General features: G+C 32.5%; 3 protein-coding genes across 3 annotated transcripts; 2 read left to right on the top strand and 1 right to left on the bottom strand.

Moving 5' to 3' along the window:
• Positions 1–1,058: 1,058 nt before the first annotated feature.
• On the bottom strand, positions 1,059–5,177 carry HELRODRAFT_132748 (hypothetical protein; the record flags this gene model as incomplete). The annotated part of the gene is made up of 6 exons (XM_009013428.1): positions 1,059–1,212; positions 2,212–2,391; positions 2,635–2,760; positions 3,004–3,114; positions 3,226–3,415; positions 5,000–5,177. Coding segments are annotated over 6 exons (939 nt in total), but the record flags the coding sequence as incomplete, so codon positions are not given.
• An 11,655-nt stretch (positions 5,178–16,832) lies between these two features.
• On the top strand, positions 16,833–18,085 carry HELRODRAFT_73104 (hypothetical protein; the record flags this gene model as incomplete). Its single annotated transcript, XM_009013429.1, has 3 exons — positions 16,833–16,976; positions 17,645–17,874; positions 17,971–18,085. The coding sequence occupies 3 exons, from the start codon at positions 16,833–16,835 to the stop codon at positions 18,083–18,085; spliced, it is 489 nt and encodes a 162-aa protein (XP_009011677.1).
• Positions 18,086–19,597: 1,512 nt separating this feature from the next.
• On the top strand, positions 19,598–20,509 carry HELRODRAFT_72710 (hypothetical protein; the record flags this gene model as incomplete). The annotated part of the gene is made up of 2 exons (XM_009013430.1): positions 19,598–20,249; positions 20,391–20,509. Coding segments are annotated over 2 exons (771 nt in total), but the record flags the coding sequence as incomplete, so codon positions are not given.
• Between the last annotated feature and the right edge of the window lie 1,632 nt (positions 20,510–22,141).

The raw sequence follows: 22,141 nt of genomic DNA on the forward strand, positions 1-22,141 counted from the left end.
TGACGTGGTTCAACGTTATAGGATCAAATTGTACCAGTTATAAAAATGTTCCATTATTACCTGTATATAATTTATCAAGAGAATCTCTGAAAGCCATATTATTTGTTGCCAAATACAAAGTAATATTCATCATTTCACCATCTTAAACTTTCTTTTTCGATTAATTTTTGTTCTTGTTTATCAATAGTTTTACCGACTTTCATTCTTACTTCTGCTTCAATCATTTGTTGATAAGCGGTTTTTGTGAACAAAATTTCTGCCAGATCTTTCCACTTAGCAAATCCATCTCCGATTAACTTTGATTTTTGTCAAAAATATGTGGTGCCGCAAAGTTTACAAGGGCACAAAATGAATTTTGTACTAAACGTTTGAAAAATTATAAAATTTATTTTATTATGAAAGTGTTTTTAACAAACTATTATCATGAAAAATAAATTAATTTGCAGGAAAAACTAATTTTTGATAAAATTAGATATAAGTTTAGCTAAGTCTATTTTCAACTTAAAGCCCATTCACAAGGCCGGTTCTGGGCTAGGTATACCTAATATATTAACAATGATTGCACTGCATGTATAAATTTATCTGAGCCAAAATAACTAAGTTTGCCGATAACAAAAAATATATCAGATGTGTTGCACCATTAAAATCTAAAAACGTTTAAAAGATTTGACTACGTACTTAACATAGAAGGACACGCGGTCCTTTGACTTGAATGAAATTATCAGCAAAAAAATTACTGATCTGCAATGAGCGCTGTCTGCAGATGTCATTACTCAGACGAAGTTTTTCAAGTATTTAAAAGACCATATTTGTAAATTTAAAAAATAAACACTTGGTGACACATTTTAAATATATTAACAATATCGACGAGTTGATTCATTGCATATGTAAATATAAAATGACAAATTCATAAAAACAAAGATTCATTGTAAACAAAATTGGATGTCAATTAACTTAACAATTGGATTTAAATGTAGTTTGTTTTTCTTTGTCACAGCGATAGGAAGATTCATGGTATAAGAATCGGTTAGCGCATCAAATCCAACATCATGGTTTGGATGTTTACTCTCAAAATGTCTCTTCATGTCGCTAGATGTGAACGATGCAAACAAACAGTATTTGCATTTTATTGGCTTAAGTTTCGTATGAGTGTTCACATGTTCATCATATTCCTCATCATTTTCACAGGTGAAGCTACAGAAACCACATTGTCTTATTGATGTTTGCTGTGCTTTTTCTGGCAAAATTTCTATGCTCGGGAAAGTTATTTTTAAATTGTAATGTGAAGTTTGCATGTGCGTTGAAAACTGGTCAATGTTGCGATACTTAGCCTCGCATTCGTGGCAACAAAAAACAATATTTTTTTCGCAAACATAAGTTTTTACAAAAGCGTTGACTGACTGTGACGACGTTTTGTATAAACTTTGCTTTTCCCTATTTTGGATAAATTTAATTAAATTAGGATACAAAATAGGCCTGACTTTATAATAACTTTTGTTTGAATTTTGAGTCATTCTGCTTCTACACTTCTTAATATGCTTTCTATAATGAAGAATATCACTAATATGTAGCTGACATTGCCAACATTTTCGAAAAGTGTAGTGATGTTTCATTTTATGAACTACAAATTTTTTTATGTCATACGTGTTATATTTGCATAAAGTGCATGTGTGTTCTACTTTTCTATAGCGAAGTGAGGAGGTTAAAGTATTTCGATCATGAGATATTTTTATTATAGGTATATCGTCTGTTTTGACTTCCTTTTTAAAATATTGAGATTGTCCATTGGGCAACCACTTTTGTTTGATTCTCACCATGCATTGCTGAAGGAGGCTTTTCAATTCTTGTTCAACTTCCGGCATGGTTGCATCACTTATAGAAACATCCATTCCTGGATGTTTTACCCTAAAGTGTTTTCCCATTTTTGATCTACTCGGTTCATCATACTTGCAGTAGCAGCAGGAATAAGGTTTATACTTAATTTCTCTCATAAGATGATGTTTCATGTCAGTTCTTATCGGAGTGATCAATGAGCAAAAACAACATTTGTAATACACGCGTTTGTTCATTGCGAACATTTGTTCTTCACGTTTCGTCATTATGGTGTCATTACACGTAGAAAATGTGCATGTGCCTTCATTGTCAAAATATACTCTTTCATATGAGTTTTTCACTTTTGCTTCCATTTCTTCATCTCTGATGCATTCAAACCGAACTATTTCATTGGGATGTTTCAAATTAACATGCTTTGTTATCGGAGAACTTTTAACTGATTTAGCTGAATCGCAATAAGGACATTGATAAGGGTGATAGAGCAAATGGGACATGACGTGGTGTCGTATTACTGTTACTTTATCAGAACTGTATTCACACAAATTGCATTTGTACAGGCTAGACTTGCCTTGCACATTTTGATTAGTAAAGTCAGATGTTACATCTTCCGTACCATTTTCAAAAACATTATCTGGAATGTAAATTTAAAATTAATTTATTAAAATTTTCGTCCAAAAAATTTAATTCAAATTACCTTCAGAGGATTGAAAATTTTCAATAGATTCAAACTGTCTATCACCATTAACAATTTCGTCATTACTTTGTGGTGACAAAATTTGATCTTCAATCAAATGTGTCAACAATTTTTGCCTTGGATGTTTCAACGTGCAATGCAACTGCACTTTATTGACCAGTCGATTTTTGTAGCCGCAGTATCCACAGACATGCAACCTGTGAACTCGTGCATGATTATTGAATGCAAATTTGCTCTTTGCCACGTAGCCACAATGTTTGCACGTCATGGATCTTATTGCCTCATTCATCTCGCACGCGTCTTCTTCATTGCCGTCATAAGAATTAACGTTTCTAGAATTAAATGAATTGTGTATTTTTGTTATACTTCTCTGTAAGAGCAAAGCGTGCGTATCGAAAGATCTCAAGACCTGGGCGTTTTCATTGGCATGGTAATCCCGAATATGTCTATCTAAGCAGTTTTTTGTACTCATGTACACCTTACAAAGAGAGCAGCTGTATAAACCAATTTTTAGATGTTTTTTGATGATGTGATATTTTGCCTTGTCGTGCCTGCTAGCACGATAGCCACATATCTGACAATGATAACTAAACAGTGGCATTTTAGAATCATCTTCATTGTTAATTATGTTGTTATTTGTCATCTTCAATATGTACCTAGTAAAATCTATAGTTTGGTTTTTAGCAGATTCATTATACTGGAGTTCCTGGTCGGCATGACTATGTCGAACGTGATTTTCAATCGTCTGTTTTTGCCAATAATGTGCATTACAATAGATGCATGAAAATGGCTTTAACTTTAAATGTTGGCACATGACGTGTCTCCTCATCATTGACTCATTGAACATTTGCAACCCGCACAGCACACATTTCCATTCGACGATGTTATCTAAATTTTTCTCGAAGTCACTTACATCGTTATCTGAATTTTGGCAATCATCATTTAGTGGGATTTTCATGTCAATATTAAAATCCTGATCATCAATGTCCGTTGTAGAATGGCTGGTTTTGTCCGTTTCGCTGTTGTTTGGTAATTTTGAAAAAACGTGTTTATCAGAAAAGTCATGTTTGTGCTTTCTGATTGGTATTTTTAAATACTTTCCTAATTTCACAAGATTTAAAATAGGCTCGGAGTTTTCTTTGACATACGCCACCGGTATTATGCCGTCTCCGTCTTTCAATGGAACAATTGAATTGAACAAAGCCAATTCATCTTTAATCAATAAAGGCTGATCAGCATGAGCTTTACTACAATGATATAAAACTTGTTGACTAGATTTGCTGCTGCCATAACTGCAATAATTACACGAATACACTTTTTTCAAAAGATGCACGTGGATAATATGTAGACATATATCTCTCCTGTTCCACTTAGATACCATATTGCAATAAGCACATTTAAACAGTTTTTTTGTGGAAGTACCTTTTAAAAATGCATCTGAATTATTTACGCTTGAATCATCATCAGTCGACATCCTTCCATCTTCATCAAAGTATGTGTCTTTCTGTCTGTCAACAGTATTCTACAAAAAATAAAACATGTTATTGAAAAAAATTAGTGCTAGATAATTTTTAAATATGAATATGGAAACTTTAAACAAAATTAAAACTAAGGGATGAATATACGTAATCAGCATGACAACAAAATATATGACTTCCAAGTCAGAGCTGAAAAAAATTAAACTCACATATCCCTGGTCAGTGTCAGATGAGGTCTTTTCATTTATGTGAAACTTCATATGTCTGACAAAATTGACTCTAACTCTGTTGCTAAATTCACAGTATGGACACTTCACAGGCTCTGCAAATATCATTCCACGTGGCAAAAATGAATCCACAAATTCAATCAAACTGTCTCTCTTCAGTTTTTCTGGTTCATTGTAAAATTTCTGCAATACAGAATGGCAGCTACTATTGGTTTCCCTTAAAGAAACCTCTTCCTCCTCACCATTTGAAACTTTCAAAATTTTTAGTGGCAACTCATTGTGGTACTTATTTAAATGAAATTTAATGCAGCTAAATTTGTTGTGCTTAAATTGACAATATGCACATTTGTAGCAGTCATTCAAAAACTCTGCTTTCTCGTGAATTGCTGAATGTCTCTTGAAGTTCATTGTTTTATTGCACTGAAATGGGCACAATTTACATGAAAAAAGCATTTTGTTTGCCAACTTTGGCACACCTAATCCAGAATCATTAAAGTTTATATTTTTTGTAACAAAGCCATCGCCAGAGTAGCAGCTAAGTGATCTAATTTTACAATCATACAATAATTTTGGAATAACTATATTCTCAGTTATAGGTTCAGAATTGAATTTTATTAACAGATGATTTGCCAAGCTTTCAAGTTTATGATCTGATGACAAATGGTTACAAAAATTTTCTTTCCACAAGTAAGCCTCATTGCAAATTGAACATTCCACTAAACCAGACAAATAATTTATTGATTCTTGGAATGCTTTAAACTTGAAACACTCTGATGGATGTTGATTTGATAAATGCCTTTCTATGATATCCATAGATGTTGATTGTTTTTTGCAATAGGAGCAGGCATAAATTCTTATGGTATGTGATGTATTTTTGTGATGTGACATATGCTCTCTTAATGATTCTTTATCATCAGTAGCATATTTACACAATGAACATGAATAATCAGCAGCACACACATTCAAATGGCATGATGTCAAATGCATATTCAATGTCTTTTCAGTATTTGATGTGTAGGTACACTTAGAGCACTGGTATTTCATTGAGTGTTTAAATGGTTTTATCACAAAACTTTCATTACATAAATTTTGAATTTCTTCCAGCTTTGAGTCTACTTTGCCATTCTGCATATTATTGAGTTCTGCTTCAGCTTGCGAATGAAGCCTGTCGTAGTTGATTATCTCAACTAGAAGATTCATTCGTTTAGGTAACCCAGCATGAAATAATTTAATGTGATCAAACAAGACTTCTTTCTTTTCAAAGAACAAGTCACAATATGAGCAGTTAAAAGTGTTTTTCAAGTGGCTTTGAATGTGCAAGTAAATTCTGTCAATTGGTTTTTGCTTATAACAGAAAGTGCAATGAAGTAGTAAATTGTGTTGATGTTCAGTAATAAAGTGACTTTGCAAATCAGATAACCTATACATCATTTTTTGGCAATTTTCCATTTGGCATTTAAAAATAATTTTATTTGAAGAAATGTGATTTACAAGAATGTGCTGCATGAGATTGTTATGTCCTTCAAATGCTTCTTGACACATGGAACAGTTTACTTTTTCATCTTTTGAGTGTTCATGATTCAAATGCTCATTTAAAACACTTGGTGAAATTGATACGGAGTTGCAAGCACCACTACAAATGTATGGAATTATAAAAGATTCATTTTTTTCTTTAGTCTTCATAGTACAAGTCATTGTTTGATCTGTAGTTTGCAAAGTACCTGCCAAACAATATGATTGAGTTAGCAGCAGCTACACAATAATGAACAAACAATAAGTTGGCCACTCTAAGCTGTCCGTGTTTTTACTTGTACAAAATAAAAAATCCTAAAACTTAACACTTTTTATAGTAAGTAGCAAAAAATGGTCTACCCATGCATGGTCTACCCAAAGCACTCCTGATGAAATTTTTTTCATAATTCTATATCTAACTAAGAAAATATTTAATTTAATGTCGTTGAATTTAAAAATAATAAAAACAAACCTTGCTTTTCTAAGTCAACTAAAGGTATTCTATCATAAATGCTTTCTAATTTTTCGTTCACGACATTGTCTATCATGTTTATTGGTTTGACTTCTGTGTTATGAACTGATAAAATCACAAAAGTATTTAAATTTCAACTATTTGTTTATTTAAAAATTCGTTTCCACAATGTAGCGTACATAATAATTTAAAAAAATTAAATTATAAAAAATAGTGTCTTACTTACAAGGAGCTAAAATGCTGGAAGCGTTAGTGCAGGCATTTGCTGAAGTTGAAGCAACGATATCTTGTTGCACAGTCATTGTCGACATGATATCAACAACGTGTTTCATTTAATAACCAATTTCAAATTTCAATTAGAAACCAAACTTAAGTAAAGAACTTTTAATACTTTAGCTATTTATAAATATAATATAAGTTGCAAATAACTTTGGCAATATCAACAATAAATAACCCTTTTTCTTTGTTAGAGAATAACAAACCACGCTGTTTTCTTTCACATTTACACCAAATCTCATTCAAACGATGTCCGGCCTGTAGAACGTGTGTATTTACAGAAGAGTAACATAAAATATTAATAGATGATAATTAAATAGCGTACAAATAAGTAAATATATGAACGAATCTCCAAACACTCTTTAAGATTGAACAGAGGTTTGTGGAGCCAGGCCGTATTTACCTTCTTTATGTACATAACATTTGAAATGAACACATGCATGCATGCATGCATGCATACACGCCAGCTAGCATACATTTTATATAGAGAAGAATCATAAGTAGAGCTTGGTTATATACAATAAGTAGTAGCTTTAGGAAAGGAATAAAGAGATTGTGCGTCTAAGCTTCGTCTATGCATATTATGTGTACGTACCGATAAGTTTGATTTTGATCTCTGTTTTTCACATTTATATATGCTTCGAAGGAATATGTATAAAATTTAATAACCTATCGAATCTAAATAAATACAATCTAATACTTTTCTTATTTAAACAATGATACGATAAAAAAGTTTTAGATACTCCTCAAAAAACGACAACAGACCACAAAAATGTAATGCCAAAAAAAGTTGTATGATTGTGAATTTTTCCATTCTTCAAAATAATATTATCCTTTATGAACTTATGACTCCCTGGGAATCGGATTGAATGAACGTTGTGCAAGCGCATGCATGCGATAGGAGCGAGCACACGTTATAATGGAATGGATGTTATTGTCATAAGAACTTACCATCGATCAATGAAAAATCAGATGCAAGAAGAAATATTTGGAATTGTTTTAAATATCAACACACTTTTGTACCATTTTATTAGAAATACAAATAACAGAATGTATTTCAGTGGCACTTAGAAAGAAATGCAAGCAACCAATTCTTCGTGTACATGCGTGTGTGCACCAAATGTCTAGGCTTCTGCTCTGCTCTGTTTGTACACCGACCAGTTTCAAGCTTTTTCAAATATGTGTACAATTGCATGTAGACGTTGCATGGCATCTGTATAAACGATGAGAATCGATAAAGAAGGCTTTCCATCTCATCCTGGTCTGCTTCTGGATGCAATATAAAATCACAGCGTCAAAAATTACCAAAATTCTCTTGTGGTTAATTTTTTTGTGTTTGAATGCTACCAATATTTAAGGCTTTATCATATATCTACATATGTACAAACCTATGTAAATTAATTACAATATTAAATATTAAAAGACGGAGAGATCTTGTTAGAATTATGGAATACAGTCAGAGAAGTATGTAAAATCTTGTTGATATGGACGGCAGAATGACAAGCCAATTAAATTAGCAAACATTTGAAATCCTAGCAAACAAGTGCATTCATTGTTTCTGATGATGTGAAGTTCATGGTGCTCAGCCTATCATCACAGCATGGCATTTTCTATTCTATCCATTCATGATTCGCGCGTGCTTATATTAAGGTTAAAAAGCTCTCATATAACATCTAACTTACCCTAATTGCAATTTTAGTGCATTAACGACATAAGGTATCGAGAAAAAAGATTTCAAATGTAAGAAAAGGAACAAACGAAGCCAAAACGTTTTTACCGCGAGGCTACAACAGCTAAGCAGCATACAACAGGTTTGTGCTCGTATGCTCAATCTTGTTTTCATGTTAAAACTGTTCATCTTGCTCACCGCGCTGAAAATAAGTAATTTATCGAAATTTGCATGAAACATAACTTGAGAGTTAATGCGCAGTAGAGAAAAAAAGTTTATCTCGCCAACCGATAAGAACTATCTATGACATTTAACTTAAAGAAAATGTGGATTTATATGTTATGAAATACGACAAAATATTCACATTTTTATAACTACAATGCAAAATATTTAAGTAAAATACAAAATTTAATACATTGAAGCACAGGCTAGAGTTGCATGAACGTTATTTAGCACGAGGAAATATAATCTCGCTTTCTGTTTTCAATCGTATTCTTATCTCTTTTTCTTCTTTCTCGCTCTCCCTGTCTCATTCTTTCTCTCCCTCTCTCGCTTTTCTACATCTGTCGTTATTTTGTTATCTAGTTTCCAATTCTTCTTTCTTCATTAATCACCGGCGAACGATTTTCAACCATATTGAAAAAAGTACAAGTTTTCAATTTCGCAAGTGGATCGCGAATTTTGAATAACAAATGCGAACTAATGTTTATTCAAATTAATTCTTCATCATCATATGCACTTAACAGTTTTAAGTACCAATACAGTTTTATACGAATTTTGGCTCCAAAAATAAAAATAAAAAAAATTAAAAGTTGCATTCTTGACATTTTAGAAATGTATAAAGTAAACGTACAAGCATACATAGAGTTTAGTGCGCGTTGCTGTATATAGATCACAAAAAGCTAGTGCAGGTTCAAAGCGTGGAGAGCGCATTCATTTTTTGTTAACAGTCTTTCTGGATAGACCATTGAAGGAGATTCAAGAGGTCATAAAATAATTTAATGCTGGAAAATCGATGAGAATAAATTAAGTATATGGAAAATTTTAAATATAATAAGTTTAAACAAATAATATTTAAAGCACATTTAACGTTGCACATAATAATAACAATAGGTACAGAAATTTATTTCACGCCGAATGCTAAGATGCCTTGAAGTGGTGTAGGTATACGTATAGCATAGAAAGACGCATAAAATATATTGAACAGTTTTATTCTTTTGATAATCATTAATCGAATAACAAACCTAAGCCGTTTTGATGTTAGTATAAAAGGAAATTCCATAAGTTATCTTCATCTTCATAATTTGTTTACGTTTAGCGTGATGGCGGCACGTTTTCTCGGTGGTTTTGTAATTTGGGTGGATTCTTGTTTTTAGCTTCTGAACAAGTGAGTTTTCTTCCATTTTACTATGACTATTTTTTTCTATATCTTTCTATATCTTTTTCTATAACTTGTAAATATTATTATGTCTTATTCTAGAGACTTTCTCTTCTTAAGCCTCTCAACACTCCTTTGTCTCCGACGAGAGTAGTTCGGCGGCGAATTTTTTACTTTAATCTTAGGGCTAATAATAACAATAAAAACAATAAATCTAACTCTAACAAAAAAATAAATATAGTTAGTAACAATAATTATTTATATTAATAATAATGATACTAATAACAATTATAATAATAATAACTTTATTAAAACCCACTCTAATCCTAATGTAATTAATACTAACGATAAGAATAATAATTCTATTAGTTTAAATAATATAACTAGATTTAAAAGTACCAATATCCAATCTACCTCTACATTTTCACTATTTAATATTAACATAAGATCAATTAATAAAAAATCGCTTTATATCCATCAAATAATCTCTTCCTCCTTACCTGATTTTTTTATTCTTACTGAAACTTGGCACGAGAACTCTAACTCCTCCTCTTTTATTCTTGCTACTCCTGATGGTTACAGCTTCCTTGAACTCTCTAGACCTCCAAAAAATCTTCTATCATCTTCTCATTCTTTTTATGGGGGTATCTGTCTATTTTATAAATCTCTATTTACTGCTTCCATTAATACTTCCTTTAATTTTTCTTCTTTTGAATGTCTTGTTGTATCTCTTAAGTCTTCTTCTCTATCTTTTTATATTGCTGTAATCCATCGCCCTCCTTCATCTTTTCTCACTTTATTTTTAGATGAATTCTACTCACTCGCTGAATCTCTTTACTCTTTTTCTATTCCTTTCTACATCTCTGGTGACTTCAACTTGCACTTCAATAATTTATCATGTTCTTACACTCGTAGATTTAATGATATTTTGTCTCTTTTTAACATAACACAATATTGTTCTTTTCCTACCCATACTTCTGGTAACACTATTGATTTTATTATAGCTTCATCTTTTTCTAAGCCTATTAATATCTCTGCTAGCTCTGTTCCTTATTCTGATCACCTCCTTATTGAATCTGTTTTTTCATTAGATTTTCTTCCTTCAAATTCATCTATGTCTATTTCTAAAAGATGCTGGTCTTCTCTTAATACAGATATTTTTCTTCAATCTCTTACTGAAACTATTTTTGATACTACCTTATTTTCTGATGTTGAGGATTTTGTCTATGTTTTTAATATCTACATTACTTCTATTCTTGATAAGCTTATTCCTCTTATATCTTTTACTTATAGGCTCTATTCTCATAAGGCTCCTTGATTCGATTATGCTTGTGTAGTAGCCAAGAAAAGTGTTAGAAGACTGGAGAAAGCCTATAGGTTAAATCCATCTAACTCTCTTTATTCTATCTATGAATCTGAATTGATGAATTATAAATATCTACTGTTCTCTAAACACTCTACTTTTCTTAGAAATTCTACAACATCTGCTTCAACATCTAAAAATAGGTGGTCTGCTCTTTCTAAACTAAAAAGAAATCCTCTCATCTTTTTCTGCTCAACAGTTTCATGACTTTTTGTAAATAAAATTACTTCTTTAAGAACATCTAATTCTAATTTTTCTTCTCATAACTTTACTAAACTTACTACTGAATCTTTTTCTGTATTTACTCCAATAAATCTTTTAGAACTAACTAAAATTATTAATTCTATGTCGTCTACAACCTGTTCTCTAGATCTACTTCCTTCTAATTTACTTAAAGAATTTTCTTCAACATTTTATCCAATCGTTCTCAAATTAGTTAATTTATCTCTTTCCACCTCTAAATTTCATACTTCTTGTATGAATTCTATTGGTATTCCTATTCTTAAAAACTCATCCTTAGATCCTACTTCTTTATCTAATTATAGACCTGTTACTAAGATTACTTTCATCTCTAAAATAATAGAAAAAGTAGTTTTTAATCAACTGTCATCCTAATTAAACTTTAACTCCTTTCTACCTGTATCTCAATCCGGTTTTCAGCCTTGCTCACAGTACTGAAACTTTTTTACTCAAAATACACAATGATATCCTTCTCTCTAGTGACAATAGTAATCTTACTCTTCTTCTTGCTCATGACTTTTCCTTGGCTTTTGATACTGTTGATGATACTATTCTCTTGAGACTGCTACATCTTTCTTTTAATATTACTGATTCTTGTCTATCTTGGTTTTCTTCTTATCTCTGTAATCGTTTTTCTTCTGTTGTTCTCAATAATTCTACTTCTAACTCCTCTACTCTTATTTTCGGGGTACCTCAGGGTTCTATCCTTGGCCCTCTTCTATTTATACTCTATACTTCTGAACCACCTCGTATTATTGATAACTTTTCTTTCTCTAGTCAACTACATGCTGATGATTCTTACATTTATACTTCTTTTCCTCCATCTAATCTCAATAGTGTTCTTCATAATCTATCATAGTCTTTCTTCAATTATCGCTTGGTCTGACTCTGTCTTAAACTTAATCCTTCTAAATTTGAATTAATTTGTTTTAATAAATCTAAACACTCTATTACTATTCCTCCTATTATCTTACCTGATTCTAAAACTCTTGATGCCTCTCATAAGTTTCGTAGTCTAGGTTTTATCTTTGATTCTACTATGTCTCTCTCTTCTCAGATTAATAGTGTTGCTAGAAGCTCTTACTTTTGCCTTTTCTTGATGATCCTACTCTTCTCCTTCTTGTTACTTCGTTAGTCTTATCTAGGATTGATTATTGTAACTCGCTCTACTATGGTCTTCCTGACTCTATACTTTAAGTAAAGCTTTTAACTCTGCTGCTCGTCTAGTTGCTCGTGCCCCTTTCTTTTTTTATATATCTCCATATCTTGTTCTCTTGCACTGGCTACCTATAAAATATATAATAATTCTTAAAATTTGCACGTTTATGTTTAAGTCTCAATCTAAATTATTTCCTAAGTATTTATCAGATATATTAATTGAACCTAAACGCCCCGGTTTACGATCGTCTTCTTGCTCTCGCTTTTTCTTGACTCGTGTTAAAAACTCTTTTGCCAAATCTGCTTTTGCTTTTTCTGGTCCTTTTCTCTGGAACTCTCTACCTACTTCTCTGACTATTTCTCCATCACTTGCGAAGTTCAGAGCGGATCTCAAGACCCATCTGTTTTCAAAATTCATTGAGGAGCGCTGTTGAACATCGCGGAAATAGCACTTTATAAGCTAATTGGTTGATTGATTGATTGATTGATTGATTGATTGATTGATTGATTGATTGATTGATTGATCTCATTTAATCAAATATTCGTTAGTATTTTCATCGATGTACAAATTACATAAACTCGATGCTATTATGAACCAGCACCTGGCAAATGAGAAAAAACGTTCAATGCCTAAATTTATCAGACTATACGGAATTTAATAATTTATTCAGAAGAACCAAAATTATAAAAAGTGCACACAAATTAGTGAATGTTTCATACTTCAAATTAAAGTAAAATAGAAGCAACCATTGTAACAAGAAGTTTCTCTTAGTTTATTCTCTCATAAGTGGGCGTAAAATCAATGCTTCGTCAATCACTGCTTTTCATGTGCGAATTCACATCCGTGCACTATTTTAGAATAATATAAAAAATTAAGGTTTAAAATGGCAACAAGGTTTATAGCGTTACAATATAGTCGACCAGTCACAAGTCAACAATGAACTGCATTGATTGAAGGACTTCATTTTTAAACAACCTATTGCAAAATTAATTCCAATTCGTTCCCGACAAGGTTTTAAGTTCCGATATTGCTCCAGACTATGAAATAGAACGTGGCCTTCTGGAAAATATAAATAAAAATACAATGAAAACGATTTAAAAAAATGTTATATGGAAAACCAAGATTTGATTGAAGATTTTGGGTTAACATTCTTCTTAGAAGAGTCAAAGTTGTTCATCGTTTACTAATTCGATCTTATCTTTACTAACTTTTCTGTTTTGTCCATTATTTACAATTGTTTATTAAACATCATGATGTCGCTTATTTTTACTTCAAATTTTATCATTAGATAAAATATAATAGATTTAATTAGCTGGTAATTTTTATTTCATATCGCCTGTAGAAGGAGTTTAATTATTACGGCTTTTTCAGACTTAAATTAAATTGATGTAACAGTATGTGAACAAGGGCTAATTTAAACTTTTTTACACTTTAGGCACATTTTGTTATATCCAAGCATTACTGTCATATATTGGGATAGTCTTTTAAATTTAAGTAATTTGCCGGAGCTGGTATAATTAAGTGTCGGTGATTCTATATTTAGAATAGAATGTCGGTGGTCGTTGAATCAAATGTGGAATCAGTTGGTGCAGTTCTCAACTCCACACATAATTGCTTTTTTATTCATTCGTTCGTTTTTGGTGTATTACAATGTTAACGCGTAGGCATAGACATGCCATATTGATTATTAGATCTTTGTATATTTCTAACATGTTCTTGTAACATTAAATAAGTAAACTTAATAACAGTTCCGCATTTTTAATTTCCCATAAAACATATTGACGCCGTTTTCAAATATTAAACTCCAATGATGGGCTGGTGATTTTATTGCGTTGATGCACTTACATTTTATTACTTCAATCCACAAAACGTGAGTTTAAATTTATATTTAAAAATTGCGCATGTTTTTTATCTTAAAACATTTGCTAAAGCTTTTTTTGGCATCATCAGTATAATTATATGTTTGTGTCATATTGATTGCTTTTAAATAAAAATTTATAATGGAGTTGAAGGCCTGACACTATGATGCAAATATCAAATGTCGAAATTGGCATTACAATTGGTCCTATAAAGGTTGTGAATCATACATACTACTTCAAAAATATTCGAGCGTGTCATGAATTTTGAAAAATTTCGTAATAGCTTTTTTTAATGTAAATAAATAAAAAAAACTTAAATTTTCTTATAAACAAAAGTGCATGGTTATTTTTTGAGTTCTATAAATTGGCGTGCAACGTCTGCGCTTAACAAATAGCAAATTTTCAGCAATAACATTGTCGCATCTACCCTAAATTACGAAAAAAAAACAGTTCTTACCCGGGATGTTATTTCTATAAATGCTAGAGACAGTTAGTTTCATCCAGACTGAATAGCCGCACTTAGCTTTATACTACAATAAAATATTATAAGATATTTTAAACAAATGATGCTCAAATACCGTATGATACGCGCGTGGCGAAGGATAGTATTCAAAAAAGATAACCAAGCAATAAAAATGCTTTTCACATTCAACAAATGTTTAAAATTGAAAGCCTTCTGTGACCCCGACCAAAGTTTTCGAAATCGAGCTATTCTACTTGACCTAAACTTTTGTATGGAATTATTTGCACGATTATAGTTTATAAGTAGTTTAAATCAATTGTCATCTTATTTAAATTCTAACTCCTTGCTACCTGTATCTCAATCTGGTTTCAGACTTGCTCACAGTACTGAAACTTCTTTATTCAAAATACATAATGATATCCTTCTCTCTAGTTACAATAATAATCTTACTCTTCTTCTTGCTTTTGACTTTTCCTCTACTTTTGATACTGTTGATCATACTATTCGTTTGAGACTGCTAGATCTTTCTTTTAATATTACTGATTCTTGTCTTAGTTTTTTTCTTATCTCTGTAATTGTTTTTCTTCTGTTTTTTTTTCAATAATTCCTACTTCTAAATCTTCTACTCTTACTTTTGGGGTACCTCAGTGTTCTATCCTTGGCCTTCTTGTATTTATACTCTATACCTCTGAACTACCTCGTATTATTAATAGCTTTTCTTTCACTAGCCAAATATATGCTGATGATTCCTATATTTATACTTCTTTTCCTCCATCTAACCTCAATAGTGTTCTTCATAATCTATCTCTATGTCTTTCTTCAATTATCGCTTGGTCTGACTCTATGTGTCTTAAACTTAATCCTTCTAAATTTGAATTAATTTGTTTTAATAAATCTAAACACTCTATTACTATTCCTTCAATTATCATACCTGATTCTAAAACTTTTGATGTTTCTCACAAGTGTTGTAGTCTAGGCTTCATCTTTGATTCTACTATGTCTCTTTCTTCTCAGATTAATAGTGCTGCTAGAAGTTCTTACTTTCATCTACGTAGAATAAAAATTTTTTACTTTTTTTTTTGATGATCCTACTCTTCTCCTTTTTGTTACTTCGTTAGTCTTATCTAGGATTGATTATTGTAACTCGCTCTACTATGGTCTTCCTGATTTTATACTCCATTCTTTAAGTAAAGCTTTAACTCTGCTGCTCGTCTAGTTGCTCGTGCCGCTTTCTTTTGTCATGTGTCTCCATATCTTGTTCTCTTGCATTGGCTACCTATAAAATATAAAACAATCTTTAAAATTTGCACATTTATGTATAAGTTTCAATCTAAATTATTTCCTTAGTACTTATCAGATATATTAATTGAACCTAAACGCCCCGGTTTACGATCGTCTTGTTCTCGTTTCTTCTTAACTCCTGTTAAACACTCTTTTGCTTAATCTGCTTTTGCTTCTTCTGGTCCTTTTCTCTTGAACTCTCTTCCTACTTCTTCATCACTTACGAAGTTTATCTGTTTGCACAATTTATTGAGGAGCGCTGTTGAACATCGCGGAAATAGTGCTTTACAAGCTAATTGATTGATTATATTGTCTCTTAGCTGATGTAATTATCTTGAGTTTTCTGCACTAATTATTGCTGATGCAAAACGTTGACGTGCTCATGCTTGTATGATCTGTAAAGTTTTAGATGGAAAGAATATGATAGGAAATTCCCGTATAAAATATCATCACCTTGGCACTAAACCCGTTTAATCGTCGTCCCTCCAACTGGGACTGTTGGCAGCCACTTCGCTAAGCTGGGACGCAAGGTTATTCTTTTATGGTCTGGTCGTCCATTACATTGTGTTGCGTTAAACTTAATTAGTAAAACGCACCCTATAGGACTCGTTCGCCATTGCTGTTATTATTTTGAAATAGCGATTGTTTATTTTTATTTTATCGTTTGAATTGGAAGTATTGCATATTTTATAAATTTGTATATTTAGCGCACATTTTGCACCGAACCAACTATTTTTTTATTTGTGTTTTGATTTAAAAATCGAAAATTAAAACGCTTTCGCTATTTGAATGTCTGCCTAATTACGGATTATATTTTGGAGGGATCGCATCACTACCGTCGTCTTGGCTATTTATAAATTTATTTTATCTTTTATTTTATTAATGTGCTTTTTGAAACTCAGTTTAGAGTACTGTTAATTACAAAATCATGTTTTACGCTCATTTTGTGTTGAGTAAAAAAGGACCTCTGGCGAAAATATGGCTGGCTGCACATTGGGATAAAAAGCTTACTAAGGCTCATGTTTTTGAAACAAATATTGAAGGCAGTGTGGAAGCTATTATTCAGCCTAAAGTAATTTGATTTCCAATTATTTTTTAATGTAGTTTCAGCTTTCGTTAGCAGTTTATTAATATTAGATATTTCAAATTCAAATTTTTTATTTTATGTACATTTTTATTTTCAAACTAATTTTTTATTAATATTTTAATTTTTTAATCAAAGTTAAAACTTAAATTATTTTTTATTAATAACTTACAATGAAATTAATAATTAAAAAATAATATTTCAATATATTTTTATGAATTTATATTTAATACCTAAAATTTTCTGGTTTGACGGGAAATAGATTTTTTGCAAACAGATTTTGTTTTTTAGTTTTGTTTTATACCAATGTGCTATATGTATTTTTAATCTACATTTTGAGGATAATATAAGAATTTGTTACCTATTAAATGTTGATAAAACTAATTGTTAATCAATAGTTTACTCATCAAGTTTAAAATCCAACTATACTTGAATTGAGCATAGTTTAAACTTTTTTTTAAAATATGTATATTAGAGACAAAATAATGAAAAATATTAAGCACACTATTCTTTTATAAAATATTGCCTAAATTTTAAATGCTTTCAATAGTTAAATTCTGTTTTAAATGTTCTTACCCAACTAAGATTTTTATGTTTGAAAATTTTAATGGAGTCAGATGTCTTCTAATAGATTTAATAAATTTTATTTTCTGCAGGCAAAACTAGCATTACGAACATCAGGACATTTATTATTAGGTGTTGTCAGGATATATTCTCGAAAAGCAAAATATCTGCTAGCCGACTGCAATGAAGCTTTTGTCAAAATCAAAATGGCCTTTCGACCAGGAATGGTTGACCTGCCTGAGGAGAACAGGGAGGCAGCCCTTTCTGCCATCACCCTTCCTGAGGCCTTCCATGAATTTGATACTGCCATGGCTGACCTCAGGTTTGTTCAGGGTTTTTGATGAAAATTACATCAAGTACTTGTTAGCTGGTATCTTACAGTCATGTAATGATGTATATACATAAAATTGAAATGCAGTGAGTTAGAAGTGCAAAGTCATCAGTTTGCAGTAAATCAGAGTCGACCTGAGGAAATAACGATGAGAGAGGACCTGGGCAGCATTACACTCATCGGTGATGATGGATTCGGTTAGCTTTTAATTCATTCATTTCTTTTTCTCATTCTCTTTCTCTTTTTTGTTTGTTTTATTCTTTATCTCAATATCGTAAATTTATAATTCATATTCATATTAATATAAAATTATTCCAATTTGATATAATTAAATTAAAATGTGTACAGTCTTTTGAATAATTATTGGACTCTACCTAAAAATTGAATGTCAGCAATACATTTTTTGAAAAAGTCAATAGAGATATTGCAGATTTGATGTGTTACAAATATTTCAATTTTTATGGCTTAATTTGCATTGTCTACCAGCTTGTAAATTTTGCTCAAGTTCATTTATTGCAATTTGTTTTCAGTCACAAGATAATGCAACAGTTCAAAAAATAAATTTTCTCAACCAGGTGACATAGGCTTTGATGGAGGCTTGTTGGATGATCCTCAGTTTGAAGCCAGTCTCTTCTCAAAGGAGCCAACAGATTTTGCTACATTGGCCATGCTAGCCATGAAGGAAAATGAGAGGGAGGAGAAGCACGAAGAGATGGAAGAAGACGGAGAAGGTGCCACTCATCTTGTTGACAACCAGCAGGATGATGACGATCATTTTGGTACACTTACTTTCTCTTTGATTTTTCTCAATATTCTCTTCTTGCAATTGTCTCTATAAATGCAATGTCAGATCAAAAATCTTGTTGGCATTTTTTATTACCAAAAATCCAATAATCGTCTTTCAACAAACCTGCAAGCAACAGTCAAACTGACATTTGGGTAATGAAAATAACTAACTAATAATTACTAATAATTAAATAATTAATTAACTATGTTAAGTTACTAAAATAAAAGTAAGATTTATACAAAGCAATTAATGTCATCGTTATTTAATATAAAATAGAAAATGTTGTCTCAAATCATGCAAAGTAATAAAAATATCGAATGGTCACTGAGTATCGATGAAACCACTGCACTGTAGGGCCAGCAGGAGTTGACGATGATGATTACGACTCAAATGATGGACAACACGATTCACCCGCTGGTGACCCAGAATTATTTTGTTAGCATCTTTTCAAATTTCTTCTATTGTTTTTACATAGAAAAGCAAACAACTGCAGTTTTTTTGTCAATGAGAAGCAAATGATTGGAAATGATAAAAATAAGTTTGTTTAATAGCTTTTATGCTGAATGTTTAATCAAAGAGATAGAGAGATGTCAGAGAAATTTTATTACTTTTTATTTTTTTATTCATTACTCTTTGTGCTATAATACATGAACGACCTCATTATTACAGCCGATACATTCGGGACGGAAGGTGACGCACCAACAAATGAAGGAGCGACTGATGGAGGAGGCATTGGTTTATTTGAAGATCCCATGATGCCCGATGATGATGAGATGAACATGAACGATAGCAACAACATAATTTCCAACACTAACAACAATACCGATCTACAGCACAGTTTGTTTGCTCTTTTTTTTTGCTTATATTTTTTTAGAATGATGTTTTATATTTGTCTATTTTTAATATTATACAATAAACTAAACTCATATGCCATCACAAAGAAAAACAACGGCCCCTGGTCCCCAGCAGGCCTTAAGTGGTCAAGGGGTGCCAAGAATCCCTGGGAAGTATGCAATAGCGGAGGGATGTTGGGAAAAAAATTCAGGGAGACTTGGAACGCTCAATGTTGGATCACTGACTGGCTGCAGCATGGAAATCGCAGAAATGCTTGAGCGTAGAAGGATTGACATCTGCTGCCTTCAGGAAACCCGATGGAAATCGAATGGTGTCTGTCATGTCAACTCAGACAAAGAAAAATATAAACTATTCTGGAATGGTCAAAAGACGGCCAAAAATGGTGTTGGAATTTTTGTCAGAGAACCGCTAGCCCAAGAAATACTGGATATCAAAAGGATTAATTCACTTCTCATGTGGATCAAGTTTCGCATAGAAAAGCAAACAATGATTATTTTTTCTGCATACGCACCACAGACAGGCGAATCAAAAGAGATGAAAAATGACTTCTGGGCTGCATTCTCTGACACCATATCAACAATACCAAAATCTGAAACAATCCTGATTAAAGGCGATCTCAATGGCCACGTTGGAGAGAATACAGATGGTTTTGACAACGTACATGACGGTTTTGGCTATGGAAAATGGAATGAAGATGGCAACCGCATCCTTGAGTTTGCTGAAAGTCACGGGTTTTGTTTACTGAACACATATTTTAGAAAGAGGTTGGAACATCTCATAACATACAAAAGTGGACCATCAGCCATGCAAATTGATTTCTTCGCTGTCAAGCAACCACACCGAAGGCTGTTCAAAAACGTCAAAGTTATACCTGGCGAATCATGTGTCGCCCAACATAGACTCCTTGTGGCAGACCTGGTTGTCGAACTGTCAAAACATAAGTCTAAACAAATGCCTCGGAGAATCAAAACGTGGAAGCTGAAAAGCAATATTCATCGAGGAAAGTTTCACCAGATTGTCACCACACAGTTAGACCACCCATCGCAAGCCAGTACAGATTGGAGTACATACAAAACAGTTTTGATAAACGCTGCAACTACAGTTTGTGGGAAAACTGGTACAAAACGTCAGCATGAACGTGACACTTGGTGGTGGAATGACAGTGTACAAAATGCAATAGCTGAAAAGAAAGTTGCATACAAGCCATGGCAAAAATCAAAGTCTGTTGATGACCATAAAATTTTCCGTGAGAAGAACAACTATGCAAGATGTCAAGTTGCACTGGCTCAGACAGATCAGTGCAGAGAGTGGCTCACTAGAAGCAAAGGTGAACAAATGAAATCTCTATATCGTATAGCAAAACAAGCAAAGCATACAAAAAAAGACATAGTTGGTGCCTCATGTATCAAAAATGACAAAAATGAGATGGTTCTTGAACAAGATGAGATCAAGCTACAGTGGAGAGAATACTTCAACCGTCTGTTAAACGAAACAAATCCCATCAGTGTTAACTTTGATGCCCTACCCATCGAAGGTCCGATTCCAGACATCACTATAGAGGAGCTTACGAAGCTCTGAAAGCTATGAAGGATGGAAAGGCAGCAGGGCCCTCTGGACTCACAAATGACATTATCAAAGCATCTGGTACTGCAGGTATCCAAACGTTACTACAACTTGAAATCTGGAGAAATTGCTCAATGCCGACTGAATGGAACTATAGCATGACAGTCCCGCTATACAAAGGCAAAGGTGATCCATTGAACTGTTTATCATATCGGGGTATACGTCTGTTAGAATAATTGTCTAGAAAATCTTTGAGAGAAGATTAACGTCGTGCATCACAATCGGAAATTATCAATTTGGTGTCCTAGTGGGGAAATCAACAATTGATGCAATTCACATCCTTCGGCAACTGCAAGAGAAGTACCTCGCAAAGCATCAACAACTATCACACATTTTTGTAGACCTTGAAAAAGCATTTGATCGAGTTCCCCGTGAAGCAATCAGGTGGAGTCTACGTCGACAACTCATTCCAGAATATCTTGTTCGACTTGTGATGGAAATGTATACGAATACTAAAACTCTTGTCAGCACAACGGTTGGAAACACAGATGCATTTGACATCGGCGTTGAAGTTCACCAAGGCTCGATTCTCAGTCCACTGTTATTTATAACTGTGATGGAAGAAATCACAAAACCGATATGCACTGATGACATTTGGAATCTATTATATGCTGATGATATCGTTTTAACAGCCACATCTGAGCAGAATGCAGCACAGATGTTTGAAGATTGGAACACCAGACTCGCCGATCATGGATTCAAAGTCAACATCAGCAAAACCAAAGCAATGAACACTGGTGAACCCATCCAATCCACATCTACTGGACGATGGCCCTGTTCAGTTTGTAAAGCTGGTGTAGGTAACAATTCAATCAAGTGTCAGCAGTGTAACCAGTGGTGTCACAAACGTTGTTCAAAAATAATTGGTACTTTATCTTAAGTGTCAAATTTTGTTTGTCCTGCTTGCATCAATCCATAACAACAAATTCGAAATAGCAATGTTTTTGAAGCCATTAAGGTAGAGAAAGTCACATCGTTTCAATATCTAGGGGA

This window comes from Helobdella robusta, assembly GCF_000326865.2.
Source record: "Helobdella robusta unplaced genomic scaffold HELROscaffold_12, whole genome shotgun sequence".
NCBI classification, from domain to species: Eukaryota; Metazoa; Annelida; class Clitellata; order Rhynchobdellida; family Glossiphoniidae; genus Helobdella; species Helobdella robusta.